Below are 14558 nucleotides of genomic sequence, written 5' to 3'. Positions count from 1 at the left end.
ACAAAATGCTTTGATCAATAATAATAAGGTGGTCTAAATTGCATTTAAGGTGATTTGAAATCAGGTCAGGTTCAATTTGAGTTGAATTTAGAGCAGGTCAATAACAAGTCGTGTCAATTTCGAGTCGGGTTAGTAACAGATTAGGTTGAATTTTTGGGTTGGGTAAGTAATAGGTATGGTAAAATTTGGGTCGGGTCAATAACAAGTCGGGTTGAATTTGGGTCAGGTAATTAACAAATCGGGTTGATTTCTGGTCGGGTTTGTAACAGGTTGGGTTAAATTTGGGTCGAGTTAGGAACGGGTCAATCTCGTAACAAGTCGGGTTAAATTCGGATTTTGACGGGTTAAAATAGGTTTAGGTCAATTTCGGTTCAAGTTGGGTTCGGTGCAAGTTAATTAAATTAGCTATTGTAAACAGATAAATTGGTCGTTTAAAAGCAAATTGAATGGTTCCACACACCCAAGTGGACTCCCAGAGGTTAGTAGGGACCATGGTAAAAATTTCGGCAATTTTAATTCCCGGGCGAAAAAAAGTCAAAAATTCCAAAATTGAAGGCTAATATCCACGCTTTTTAAGAAAATTTGGAGGTTTCGTGGCACGGTGTCGAAAAGTCTTGAAATTCTATGAGATATATCTCGTGTTCATATAATGCCGTTTAGAACCATATATGATCATCATTTGTTGTCATAAATGTTCGTGGTAGGCTTGAATTAATGAAATCGGTGCAAGTTGTAAACCGGTAATTTGTTCGTTTAAAGGAAAATCGGATGGTTCCACCCACCTAATGGAACTCCCAAACGGTATTAGGGACCATGGTAAACATTTCGGAAATTTTTTTTTCGGGCGAAAAATAAAGTCAAAATTTTCAAAATTGAAGGCTAATATCCACGTTTTTTGAGAAATTTTGGAGAATTCGGGACCCACTGTCGAAAAGTCATGCAATTCTAGGGGATACATCTTGGATTCATTTAATGCCGTTTGGAACCATATATGATCATTATTTGTTGTCATAAATGTTCGTGGTAGGCTTGAGTTAGGGCCTGTTCTCATTGACTGAACTCAGGTACACTGAACTGAACTGAACTGAACTGAACTGAATTGAGCTGAACTGAACTGAACTGAACTGAATTGAACTGAAATGAGCTGAACTGAACTGAACTGAAATGAATATTTTATAAGAGAAGGAAATTAGGAGCTGAGCTGAACTGAACTGAACTGAACTAAGCTGAATTGAATTGAACTGAACTGAACTAAACTGAGCTGAGCCGGACTGAACTGAACTGAACTGAACTGAATTTCAACGTAAGAGAACAGGCCCTTAATGAAATCGGTGCAATTTGTAAACTGGTAAATTGGTCGTATAAAGGAAAATCGGATGGTTCCACCCACCTAATTGGACTCCCGAACGATATTAGGGACCATGGTACATTTCGGCAATTTTTATTTCCGGGAGAAAAAAAAAGTCAAAATTTTCAAAATTGAAGGCTAATATCCACGCTTTTTGAGAAGTTTTGGAGAATTCAGGGCCTAGTGTTGAAAAGTCTTGAAATTCTAGGGGATACATCTCGGAGTCATTTAATGTCGTTTGGAACCTTATATGATCGCCATTTGTTGTCATAAATGTTCGTGGTAGTCTTGAGTTAATGAAATCGGTGCATATTATAAACCGGTAGATAGGTTGTTTAAAGTCAAATTGGATGGTTCCACCCACCCAATTGGACTCCCAAAGGGTATTAAGGACCATGATAAACATTTCGGCAATTATTATTTCCGGGCGAAAAAAGTCTAAAAATTCCAATATTAAAGGCTAATATTCACGCTTTTTGAGAAATTTTGTAGGTTTTGGGGCCCGGTATCAAAAAGTCTTGAGATTCTAGGGAATACATCTCAGGGTCATATAATGTCGTTTGGAACCATATTTGATCGCCATTTGTTGTCATAAATGTTCGTGGTAGGCTTGAGTTAATGAAATTGGTGCAAGTTGTAAAACGGTAAATTCGCCATTTAAAGGAAAATTAGATGGTTCCACCCACCCAATTGGACTACCGGAGGATATTAGGGACCATGGTAAGTATTTCGACAATTTTTATTTTCTGGCGAAAAAAGTCAAAATTTTCCAAAATTGAAAGCTAATGTCAACGCTTTTTGAAAATTTTTTTAGGTTTCGGGGCCCGATGTCGCAAAGTCTTGAGAATTTAGGGAATACATCTGGGGGTCATATAATGCTGTTTAGAACCATAAATTGTCATAGATGTTATTGTTAGGCTTGAGTTAATGAAATCAGTGCAAGTTGTAAACCGGTAAATTGGCCGTTTAAAGGCAAATTGGATGGTTCCACCCACTCCATTGGACTCCCGGAGGGTATTAGGGACCATGGTAATTATTTCTAGATTTTTTTTTTATCTTCGAGCGAAAAAAAATCAAAAAATTCCGAAATTGAAGGCTAAGATCCATGCTTTTTAAGAAATTTTGGAAGTTTTGAGGTCCGATGTCGAAAATTCTTGAAATTTTAGGATTACATTTCGGGGTCATATAATGTCGTTTGATCATTATATGTTGTCATAAATGTTCATGGTAGGTTTGAGTTAATGAAATCGGTGCAAGTTGTAAACCGGTAAATAGGCCTTTTAAAGGCAAATTGGATGGTTCCACCCACACAATTGAACTCTCGGAGGATATTAGGGACCATGGTAAACATTTTGTCAATTTTTATTTACAGGAGAAAAAAAGTCAAAAAATTAAAAAATTGAAGGTTAATATCCACGTTTTTTGAGAAATTTTGGTGTCTTGGGGGCTCGGTGGCTAAAAGTCTTGAAATTCTTGAGAATATATATCAGGGTCATATAACGTCGTTTGGAACCATATGTGATCATTATTTGCTGCCATAAATGTTCGTTGTAGGTTTGAGTTAATGAAATCGGTGCAAGTTGTAAACTGGTAAATTGGTCGTTTAAAGACAAATTAGATTGTTCCACCCACCCAATTGGATTCCCAGAGGGTATTAGGAACCATGGTAAGCATTTCGGAAATTTTTATTTCCGGTAGAAAAAAAGTCAAAAAATTCTTAAATTGAAGGTTAATATCCATTCTTTTTGAGAAATTTCGAAAGTTTCGGGGCCAGGTATCGAAAAGAAATGAGATTTTATTAGATACATCTTGGGGTCATATAATGACGTTTGAAACCATAAATGACCATTATATGTTGTCATAAATCTTCGTGGTAGGCTAGAGTTAATGAAATAAGTGCAAGTTGTAAACCGGTAAATTGGCCGTTGAAATGCAAATTGAATGGTTCCACGTACCGAATTGGACTATCGGAAGGTATTAGGAAACATGGAAAATATTTTGGCAATTTTTATTTTCGAGCAAAAAAAAAAAAATTCCAAAATTGAAGGCTAATATTCACGCTTTTTGAGAAATTTTTGAGGTTTCGGGGCCCGGTGTCGAAAAGTTTTAATATTTTAGGGGATAGATATCAGGGTCATATAATACAGTTTTAAGCCATGAATGATCATTATATGTTGTCATAAATGTTCGTGGTAGGCTTGTGTTAATGAAATCGGTGGAGCTTGTAAATCGATAAATTCACCATTTAAAGGGCAAATTGTACAGTTCCACCCATCTAATTGGATTCTCGGAGGGTACTTAGGGACCATGTTAAATATTTCGGCAATTTTTATTTAGAGGCGAAAAAAAAGTCAAAAATTCCAAAATTTAAGGCTAAAATCTACGCTTTTTGAGAAATTTTGGAGGTTTCGAGATTTGGTGTCGAAAATCCTCGAGATTTTATGGGATACATCTTTGGGTCATATAATTCCATTTGGAACCATATATGATGATTATATATTGTCATAAATGTTCGTGGTAGGCTTGAGCTAATGAAATCGGTGCAAGTTGTAAACCGGTAAATATGTTGTTTAAAGCCAATTAGATGGTTCCACCCAGCCAATTGGACTCCCGGAGGTTATTAGCTAGGGTCCATGGTAAACATTTTAGCAATTTTTATTTCCAAGAGAAAAAATTCAAAAAATTCCAAAATTGAAGACTAATATCCACGCATTTTGCTAAATTTGGAAGGTTTCGTGTCTCGGTGTCGAAAAGTGTAAACTGGCCATTTAAAGCCAAATTGGATGATTCCAACCACCCAATTGGACTCGCGGAGGGTATTAGGGACCATGGTAAACATTTCGGCAATTTTTATTTTTGGGCGAAAAAAAAATCAAAATATTCAATAATTGAAGGCTATATCCACGCTTTTTGAGAATTTTTAAAGTCTTCGGGGCCTGGTGTCGAAAAGCTTTAAAATTCTAGGGAATACATTTCGGGGTCATATAATGTTGTTTGGAACCATGTATGATCATTATTTGTTGTCATAAATGTTCGTGATAGGCTTGAATTAATGAAATCGATGGAAGTTGAAAACCGGTAAATTGGTCGTTTAAAGACAAATTGGATGGTTCCACCAACCCAATTGGACTCCAGGAGGGTATTTGGGACCATGGTAAACATTTCGACAATTTTTATATCCGGGTGAAAAAAAGTCAAAAAAAATTCCAAAATTGAAGGCTAATTATCCATGCTTTTGAGTAATTTCGAATGTTTCGGGGCCTGGTGTCAAAAGGCATTGAGATTTTAGGGGATACATATTTGGGTCATATAATGCGTTTTGGATCCATATATGATCATTATATTTTGTCATAAATGTTTGTGGTAAGCTTGAGTTAATGAAATCGGGTTATGTTCAAGTCAATAATCGGGTCGAGAACAATTTCGGTTGAATTTAGGTCAGGCCAATAACAAGTCGTGTTGATTTCGAGTCGGGTTAGTTATAAATCGGGTTGAGTTTTTGGGTCGGGTTAGTAATCGGTCTGGTAAAATTCAGGTCGGGTCAGTAACAAGTCGGGTTGAATTTGGGTCAGGTCAATAACAAGTCGGGTTGATTTCGGGTCGGGTTTGTAACAGGTTGGGTTAAATTCGGGTTGGGTAAGGAATGGATCGGGTTGAATTCAGGTGAGGTTAGTAACAAGTCGGGTTAAATTCGGGTTTTGACGGGTTAAAACAGGTTTGGGTCAATTTCGGTTCAAGTCGGGTTCGGTTCAGGTCAATAATTTACGGGTTACATTCGGGTCGGGTCATCTCCAGGTCAGTTCATGTTCGGATTCGGGTCTCACATACTCGGGTCTAGGGTTGGTTTAAGGTCGGGTCAGGTTGAGTTTGGGTCACCATTTTTTCGGGTTAAGATGAGTCGGTTAATAATCGGGTTTGAGACGGTATTTCGAGTCGAGTCAACTTTTGACGACTCTAACCCCCATTGCCTACATGTCGCTCTTTAAATAAAAAGGTTTTTTTTTTTTTTTTTAGCTTTTATATTTAACATTTTTAAAATTTAAATATAAAAAGTTGTCACATTATAACTAAAACCTATCAATTTATCTTAGTAAAATAAAATAATTTTAAATGGTATACTAATAAATGACCTCCTACGTTGAAATGTATTGGTTAACAATAAATTGTACTGTATCATAATTTTGATGAAAATATAAAATTTTAAATTTACTTATTTTTTTTGTACGAAAGTTTTATATAAGTTCTAACTTAATGAAAGTATAAAAGTATAAGTAACAACTCGTCAAAAAAATAAAAATAAAAATAGTAGTATAAGTAACAAGCGTGAAAGTGGAAACATCACAACTCACAAACTTGCAACTATTTCTAAATGAATAAAATAATAATTAAACAAAGCCCAATATCCTGAAAGATTTCATTTTGCTTAATATTTTGCAAATTACACCTTAAATTAATTACACAATACAATTTTTTTAAAATACAACGTCCACACCCTTCTTATTATAGAAGAAACCAAAAATTCAGACATCAGTGAAATCTGGCCCAAGTTGAGGTAGGGCATCAAGTAAGCCATCATAAGTAGGAGCTCTAAGAAAGGCGTGCAAGCAAACAATGACAATGGAAATTACAACAGACAGCAGTAGATTAATCCAGGCATGCCCAATGCCGAAGGCTAGAGCAGTAATACCAACAAGCACTTCTTTTCCTCAAAAAAAAAAAAAAAAAAAAAAAAAAACAAGCACTCCAATGATGATCCAAATATTGAAGACGAAGACAATGCACCCGAAGACACGTACTTGGAGAGGGTAACGTGGGGTCACGTATAGGTACACACATGCGTAAGTAATCACTAGATAAAAGAAGAAGATATTGAAAGGGAGACGGTGAGGGGTGAAGCTTAGAAAGAGGTAGAAGATTGGGAAGACCAAGTTTATGTAGTTGACATCGAAGTGAGTTATGTTTTGGATTAGTCGAGCTGTGGCTTCATGGAAAGAGACGGGAAGGGAGAATGCGTGGATGTCAAAGAATTCCAGCCATGGTGCTATTTTAGCAGGTGAGGCGACAGAGTTATCGTTGGCTGTTTGTGACAAAGGTGTCATTAAGAAATCTGATTCCGGAGGCAGGATCAATGAAGGGTGTTGGGCTGGTTTTGGAGACGATGAAAAGTAGTACTCCATTTGGTGTACTTATATACTGAACTCTTTTGACTATGTCAGTGCTGCTTTCATTTCAATATTCAAATATGACATATTCAAAGAGTTGATTACCTGTGGCCCAAATATATAATTTATTAGACGTATGCTGTGGGGATCTGCAGTTGTTTGCTTCTTTACTATTACTGGGTTGTGCTGTTGCTGGCTTGCTGATGTGCTTCGAACTTCAACTTGTCTAGAGCTTCAGAAATCAACATGAGGATGGATTGCCAAGATCCTTGTTTCAGATACTAATTTATCGATAACCAGATGCTGAAACGGAATAAAATTCATCAAAAGACTTCAGAAACATGCAGATACTTTCAGCTCAAATGGAGAAGCAGATTGAAAGGTGTTACACTCTACTACAAGAGTTTACACATCTAAAATATTCAGTATTCATGAGATTTATAAAATAATGTGCAGCTTTACAACCAAAATGCTAACTCTACCGAGAGCATGAACATCAAGCAGGGCCTTGGCGGCACAAAACATATCAATTAAAAAGTAAATTAAAAGGATGATTCACCAAATAGGCGATTACATACCACAATTAGTCAACCACAAGTTTTCTTCGCTTGTATCTAACCATCACCTTCCCCTTTACGCCCACCACCATGGCATTCCAGTCAATCTCTGGGAATGGAGATATTAGCTCAAATTCAAAATTTCTCAACAAATGGCTCCAAATTGCCTTTATTTGCAAATAAGCAAAAGGCTCTCCAAGGCAGCCATGCCTGCCCCCTCCAAAAGAGATGTATGAGAATTGCCCTGCTAACTTATCTTCATCCCTTCCAGGAGCAAAACGCTCAGGATCATAACTGTCTGGATCTTTGTATATATGTGGGAGACGGTTGGCGAATGCTGGTGAGGTGGCAACAATATGACCCTTTGGGACATCATATTCCTTACCATCTCGTGTAGTCACACTGAAATCACTGTGTGATTGGCGCAACAACATAATCAGCGGAGGATGAAGTCGAAGTGCTTCCTTGATGCAGCGATGCAAGACATCCATCTCAGATAAAACATCATGGTCTACATTTTCTCCATGCTTCTTCATCACAGTTCTCTGTTCTTCAACCACAGCTGAAAAGAATTCTTTATAACGAAGAAGATATGCTCCAGTCCACGTAGATGTAATGGAGCTGGTATGTTGGCCAGCAAATAGTGCAGCAATCAACAGACCTGTGACTTCTTCCTCTGTAGTAGGCCGGCCATCTTTGTACTTCGATTCAATAAAGCACTGCAACATGTCATTCTCACACTTTCCAGAGGATTTACGGGAGCAAATGATGCGTGAAAATATTTCTGCGAGCTTCTTACGGGCTCTATCACGGCGTCGATGAGCTGGGATGGGCAGATACGGAAAAATAACACTAATGGGTAGCATCCCATTATCAAGATCGTGAAATAGAGCAGACACATCATCAAAGAGCTTGTCACGGACTTCCTGACCCAGGAGACATCTACTGGCAGTCAAGATAATAAGATGCTCCAGCTCATATTTCAAATCAACCTCTCCAGAATCTCCCCACTTGGAAAAGTATTCCTGCATATTCAAACAAAAATTAATAATCTGCATAGAACCAGTATACTAGAGTTAAGGTCAGAGAAATGACTAGCAAATTAGATGACTGCTCATTTTCAGCTTCATAATACACCATGTATATTGGATAACAAGTAAAATTTTAGTATTTTATAAGGATGATCATACCACAAGTCCACAATATCAAACACATTAGGAGAGGGTTATGAATTTCCCTGGTAAAGGATGGCAGCAAAGACCCCCCCCCCCCCCCCCCACACACACACACCCCAAAAAAAAAACCTGAATTGTGCAAGGCTGTATTAAATCAGACACAATGCAACTTCCCAAGGACAAGTAAAATTTCATCTTCCACCAATAAATATTCATTCAGCTAATAAGATATAGACGACAGAGAGAGAGAGAGCAAGACCTCAGCTTCCATAACCATATGGTCAACATAACTCTTGAGCTTATTGGCTCGAAGAGCTTCAGTGAAGAAGCGGAACTGCTCCTGGCGGATGGAATAGTCTACATCAAAGACAACACCAGGTCCAAAAGTAGGGACATTAAAGCGATAGACCTCCTGCTGACTGAGATCAGTTTCAGGTGCCTTGAAGAAATGAGCAGACTCTTCAGGACCAATCAAGAAGGTAATATTCTTATTGACCAGATTTAAGGTGAATACACTTCCAAGCTTTGGGTACTCCTCCCTCAGCATGATAATGGGGCCCTTAAGGAAGCGTAGAAGGCCACCAATAACTGGAGGGAAGGCCTTAATCACAGGAGGAAGGCGTTTTCCAGACTTTGGCATAATGAGTGCTGATATCAATTTAGCAGCAACAAGGGTTGCCACAATGAGTAGCCCCACATTTAAGAACTTATTGTCCAGGACCTCCATCTCCATGCTTGTGCTAGCTCAATCCACTACAACCTGAAGAATCAAGTGAAATGACTAATTTAAACAAATATCAACTACTCGTTTCAGGTATAAATACACAGAAGCAACACTTGCACAGAATATTTTAGCTTCAAAGGACTAGAAAAAATAAAAAGTCCAGAAAGTTCTGAATCTCCTCAACTAAATATCTCAAAATCCCATACGCCGTTCTCAACCCCTGCTACTTCTCCAACATACAAACACGGCAGTGTCCAATGGTCTTGAATAAGGCAAGCGTATCATATACTACACGCTTAGTTACACAAATCACGCAAAGGCTACTCCTTTGCAAATATGACTATGAGGTGAATGGTGTCACTAAACCAATTTGTATACAAATTTCTGTAAAAACTCAAAGTCAACCCCCCCCCCAAACACCAACCATGTAATAATAGTTCTAAGTTCTTAGCCATTTGCTTACACAAGAAAAAATGTGGATGCCCGTTAGCTTAGTTAAATACTCGAGGGTGTTAATCATAATCAAGCCTCGTCTACATCAATGCCACTTGTGGCTCTATCTACACCAAAGATACTTAGATGAAACCAAAGCTACACACCCTTCTCCCAAACAAAAATCATTCATATACTTGGATGCGAAACCATTAAATTCAATGAAATCTAATGAAATTGCAGTTTAGCTCGTGGGCGGAATTAGAATCAAAAATTGCAATACATCAGCAAAATTTGGCTCAATTATTAAATTAGGGTCCCAAAATCACATAAAATTCCTGTCAATTAATAGTAACAACATAAATGTAGCAACAACAAAATCGATTATTGCAAGCTTTTATAACTTCAGAAATCATAACCAATTGTTTGATGATTCGAGTTGAATATAAATATTTGGATGTTAATAAAATGGAAGATTCATAAAAATTACTTCAGAAATCATAACCAACAACAACTCAAAATTGAATATACTAGTACTAGCAATTGAATTAACGAAAGGGTAAAATTAAACCCTAAATTGTGAAATAAATATTGGATGATTAATAAAAAGGAACAATAATCATACCTGAGAAGCTCCTTGAATGCAGGAGAGAAAGCTCAGAAGCCACTTCAATCAAGTAGGAGAGAGAGTGGTGCAGCTGTCAGATCTAATCAATAATCAATTATTCAATCAATATCAGTGTAAGCTTCGATGAATAGGAAAAAAAAAAAAAAAATAGGATCCACATGTTGAAAACGGATGGGATTAATAGGATCTAATTCAGATTAGACCCGTTAGCAATTACAATCCCCGGTTAAAAAACTTTTACAATTAATAAACTAATCTAGCTCTGGATAGCTCTATTTCAGGAAATTTTGGGATCGATTCTCACATCCGTCCATTTGACTCTAGTGGGCAGTGGTTGAGTTTTTATCGAATTGATGGGTTAAATCCGTCGTGATTGAGAACACGTAATCATAAACAAACCCACTTTGTGTTTTTTTTTTGACAAAGACCCATTTTATTGTTGACGTGGTTGTATGACGGTATAAATTAAATAATGCTTGAAATTCGGCCCAATCAAAGCCCAAATACCAAACTTTTTTTTTTTCTAAAGTCATGTCTTTCAAAATTTTGATGTGTTACGGGGTGTTTGGTTCGCAAACTGGTATGAGGTTGGAATCAAGAATGAAATCATAGTGGTATGAGTTTGAAACTTGATTCTTAATACCATATGTTTGGTATGCTTATGGAATGTAATTTTTTTATTTTTATTTTTATTTGATACCTAAAAGCATGGGAATAAGGTAAACCCACATCCTCCCCAAGGTTTCTAAACCCCATACCTTGGGGGATTGAGGTATGGGTTTAAAACTCTTAAAATCATAAAACAAACATAAGGTATGGGTTTAAACCATTCTAAACCCATACCTTAGTTATGTGAACCAAACGCTCCCTTAGTTTGTTATTCAAAAACGGAGTATTAAAGTATTGAAAATTTTAAGGTATAGGCGATGGTACCATGCTTGGTACAGACAAAAAAGGCAGAAAGAACATGTAGTTTTTTTTTTTTTTTGACAAAAAGAAAGAACATGTAGCTATTGTCTAAAGAACATACAATTATTTTGTAACGAACATATAATTGTTTTATAGATAACATCTAATTTTATGTTTATTTTTTATTTTTTATTTTTATATTTAAAGAACATCTGCAATATTAATAGAGAACATGATAATGTAATGAACATTATTAATATGTACCCATCATAATTTAAAGACAAAGTTGAAAGAACATTTTGCAATAAGCAATGAACATTATATCACAAATAAAAGTACATTATACTCACAATCAAAGTATGTACATTTCATTATAGCTATATGTTCTTTATATTTGTATAATATCTTCTAAACATTGTAAGAACCACACACTGTCAAAGTATGTGTGTTGCAAACCGACAGATTGCACAAAGGGATTGAGAATTTAAGAGAAAATGAGATTATAAAACAATGATAACAAAAAAGTTACAAGTTGATTGACTATTATATTTTGACAAAAAGAAAAGGGATTTCATTAATAAAATATAGTCAAAAGACAGCAAGAATTCCAACACAAGTATATAACACCTTAAAACTAAATAACAATGAGGTGGTCCTTCGGATTCTTATAGAATCCCTTATAAATTTTCATAATTGAAACCAAGAAAAAAAAAATGGAGAGAAAAGAGACATGGAAAACTTTCAAAAAAAAATTGATTGAAGAAAACCTAGCAATGATTGTTACATCCATATTACCTGTACTCAATAAAAACAATAGGAATATTGAAGAAAACCTAGCAATGGCTGTTACATCCATTATATCTTGCAAGGAGTGAATTAATTTCTATTTCCCAAAACACTAAACATCCACCCGAGGAGGTTGAGATTGAAGTTGCGCATCAAGCAAACCTTGATATTGATCATAAATGGGAACTCTAAGCACACCGTGCAAGCAAACAACCGTGGCAAAAGTCACAACCAAGCACACCAGATAAATCCATTGAAACCCAACAACACATAATGATGAAATAAAGGCAAATGCAACATATACAGCAAGTAAAATACAGGTAAGGGCGCTCAAGATCAGAACGGTCCGAATCAATGCACAACCTGCAGAAGAGATAGCACGCTGTAATAATAGCGGCAGCTATGATAACCGCGAGCGGGGTTTCGGTGAAGATTATGTAGAAGACGGTGATGTAGAAAATGAGGTTTAAGTAGTTGGCATAGAAGTGAGTTAAGTTTTGTTGCAGCCGACTTGTGGCGTCCAAGGGAGAGGCTGGAAGAGAGAATGAATGGATGTCCCAAAATTCTCGCCATGATGGATATACTGGTGCTACCACGACATTGGAGTTGTCACTCGATGCCTCTGGTGTTGACGACGGCGACATTGTTGAAATTTGAGAGAAAGTAAAACATATATATATATATATATATATAGTTTTTTTTTTTTTTTTTTTTTTTTTTTTTTTTTTTTTAATTTTTTTTTATAGGGAGAGTAGATTAGCCCTATTTAGGAAACCTAGAACGATAAGGATTAGGTCTATACAAAAGTATCCGGGAATTTGAAAATCTGATAATCCGATCTGCGACCGATAAAGATTTGAATATTGATTTTCGAAATTTCGATAGATATTCGATATCCAAAATATAAAGGCTAAAATAATGAAATATATATAAAATTTCTAAATTGTTCATATAAAATTATTAATAATATTCTTAATATATTTGAGGATAATATTTATTGTAGAAGGAGTACTATTTTGTTAAAATATGTTGTACAACTTAAGCGATAAAAAAAACGATAAAATTAGTGAAATTTAGAAAGTAATCCTAATCAATTTTACTTATTATTGGATAATGAATATCCGAAGCATTCGATTCGAAAATTTTGGATATCTGAATATCATATATCCAAAATTTTCAAATCGGATTTAGATATCAATTTATGATATCGGAGTATTCGGATATCCGATTCAAAATCACATTTCGAATAGGATATCCGATCCGTGAACAGAAATATATATATGAAGTATATCCTAACAAATATTATCCTACTATAATATCTATCCCTTTCAAGTTTCAAGAATGAGCTTCTTGAGCCTTTAACACACAAGGTTAGACTATTATTATTACTATTAACTAGATTTAGGCTCGCGATACAAAATAAATAAAAATTTTATATCCATTATCCAATATTATAAGAAGTTAATAATACAGAGTCGGTTTTATATGAACAACTTAAAAATTATATACGAAGTATATATTTCACTATTTCAGCCTTTATATTTTGGATATTCGATATGCGTTTTATTTCACTATTTCAGCTTTTATATTTTGGATATTCGATATGCGCTTTTTCATATTGAATATCGGATTCGAAATGAAAACTTAGATCGGATATAAAAAATTCAGATCGGTTGCGGATAGGATTTTTGGATAGAACATCATTCCCTAATATTTAGGAAGTGCATTTATACATTTGTAAACCAAAACGAGTAATTCTCTTGACTAATTCTCTGTCAACAATGACCTAGTTCAGCAGCTATATTAGACTATGATTATTCTTATTAGTTAGTAGCTAGACTCTTACTAGTAGTACATTTGAAGTCCTAATAATTTTATCAAACTTGCACATGTTATTACCATTCTCCTTATTACACTCAATACTCTAATATGAAGGGTACCATTCATTATTCATTGATGAGTTGTGCTTAAGAACACCATATATATTATGTCTATTATTAATTGCTAATAGTTGATTTGAAATTTAAAGGTCAAAATTTGGTCAAACACTCAAACTAGATAATATTCACCTTATTTTTGCTTAATTGAAATAATTTTTACAGAATTGATCGAACTGAAATTATTAAACTAAAAATATTTTTACCGACTCTCTATTATATTTTTACATTAGAGTTACTGATTTTTACTGAATTGAAATTATTTTTACTTAATTGAATTTATTTTTACTGAATATTATTTTTGTAAGGTGAACTTCTAACCTCATAGAATGAATATCACATGTCTTTTCATCTTAACAACCAATAATTTATACTCTATTGTTCCACATAAAAGAATTAATTGTAGAATATAAAATTGCATCCAAACTAAAAAAAAATTAATACTTTAATCACTTTATTAAAAAAAGAAGAAATTACTCAAAGTGATATCCCGAGGCAACGCTCAGAGGACACACTAGTTTGGTTATTATTACATGAACTTTAAATTAACCCAAGAGTAATTAATTAATACGGCTTCATATACTTTGTACCACAAGCACACCCAAACATCCAGATGATTTAACCCAAATCATACTCCGTAGTAATGAAACCAAGCACAAACCACCATTTTGGAAGTACTAACCTTGCTAGAAAAATATCCAATACAATATATAGTTGTTCATCTTACAAGGACCGACTTAATTTCTTTATCCCAAAACATTAAACATCAACCTGAGGAGCTGGAGGTTGGGATTGAAGTTGTGGATCAAGTAAACCTTGATATTGATCATAAATGGGAACTCTAAGCATACCGTGCAAACAAACAACCGTGGCGAAAGTCACAACCAAGCACACCGGATA

At 35.3% G+C, this 14558-nt stretch overlaps 1 protein-coding gene across 1 annotated transcript; it reads right to left on the bottom strand.

Annotated features, from left to right (window-relative positions):
* Positions 1-5693: 5693 nt before the first annotated feature.
* LOC110726681 (sterol 14-demethylase-like) lies at positions 5694-10270 on the bottom strand. Its single transcript, XM_021906152.1, has 4 exons — positions 10024-10270; positions 8502-9002; positions 7089-8092; positions 5694-6813 (listed from the first exon to the last, which is right to left on the bottom strand). The coding sequence occupies exons 2-3, from the start codon at positions 8973-8975 to the stop codon at positions 7094-7096; spliced, it is 1473 nt and encodes a 490-aa protein (XP_021761844.1). The 5' UTR covers positions 8976-9002; positions 10024-10270; the 3' UTR covers positions 5694-6813; positions 7089-7093.
* Between the last annotated feature and the right edge of the window lie 4288 nt (positions 10271-14558).

This window comes from Chenopodium quinoa, unplaced genomic scaffold (assembly GCF_001683475.1).
Source record: "Chenopodium quinoa cultivar QQ74 unplaced genomic scaffold, ASM168347v1, whole genome shotgun sequence".
Lineage (NCBI taxonomy): Eukaryota > Viridiplantae > Streptophyta > Magnoliopsida > Caryophyllales > Amaranthaceae > Chenopodium > Chenopodium quinoa.
This window is presented reverse-complemented; position numbering and strand designations above follow the sequence as displayed.

Coding starts and splice junctions, on each gene's coding strand:
- LOC110726681 (XM_021906152.1), bottom strand. CDS start 8,975: ATGGAGATGGAGGTCCTGGACAATAAGTTCTTAAATGTGGGGCTACTC. Junction 8,093..8,501: donor ATATGGTTATGGAAGCTGAG/GTCTTGCTCTCT, acceptor TTGAATATGCAG/GAATACTTTTCCAAGTGGGG.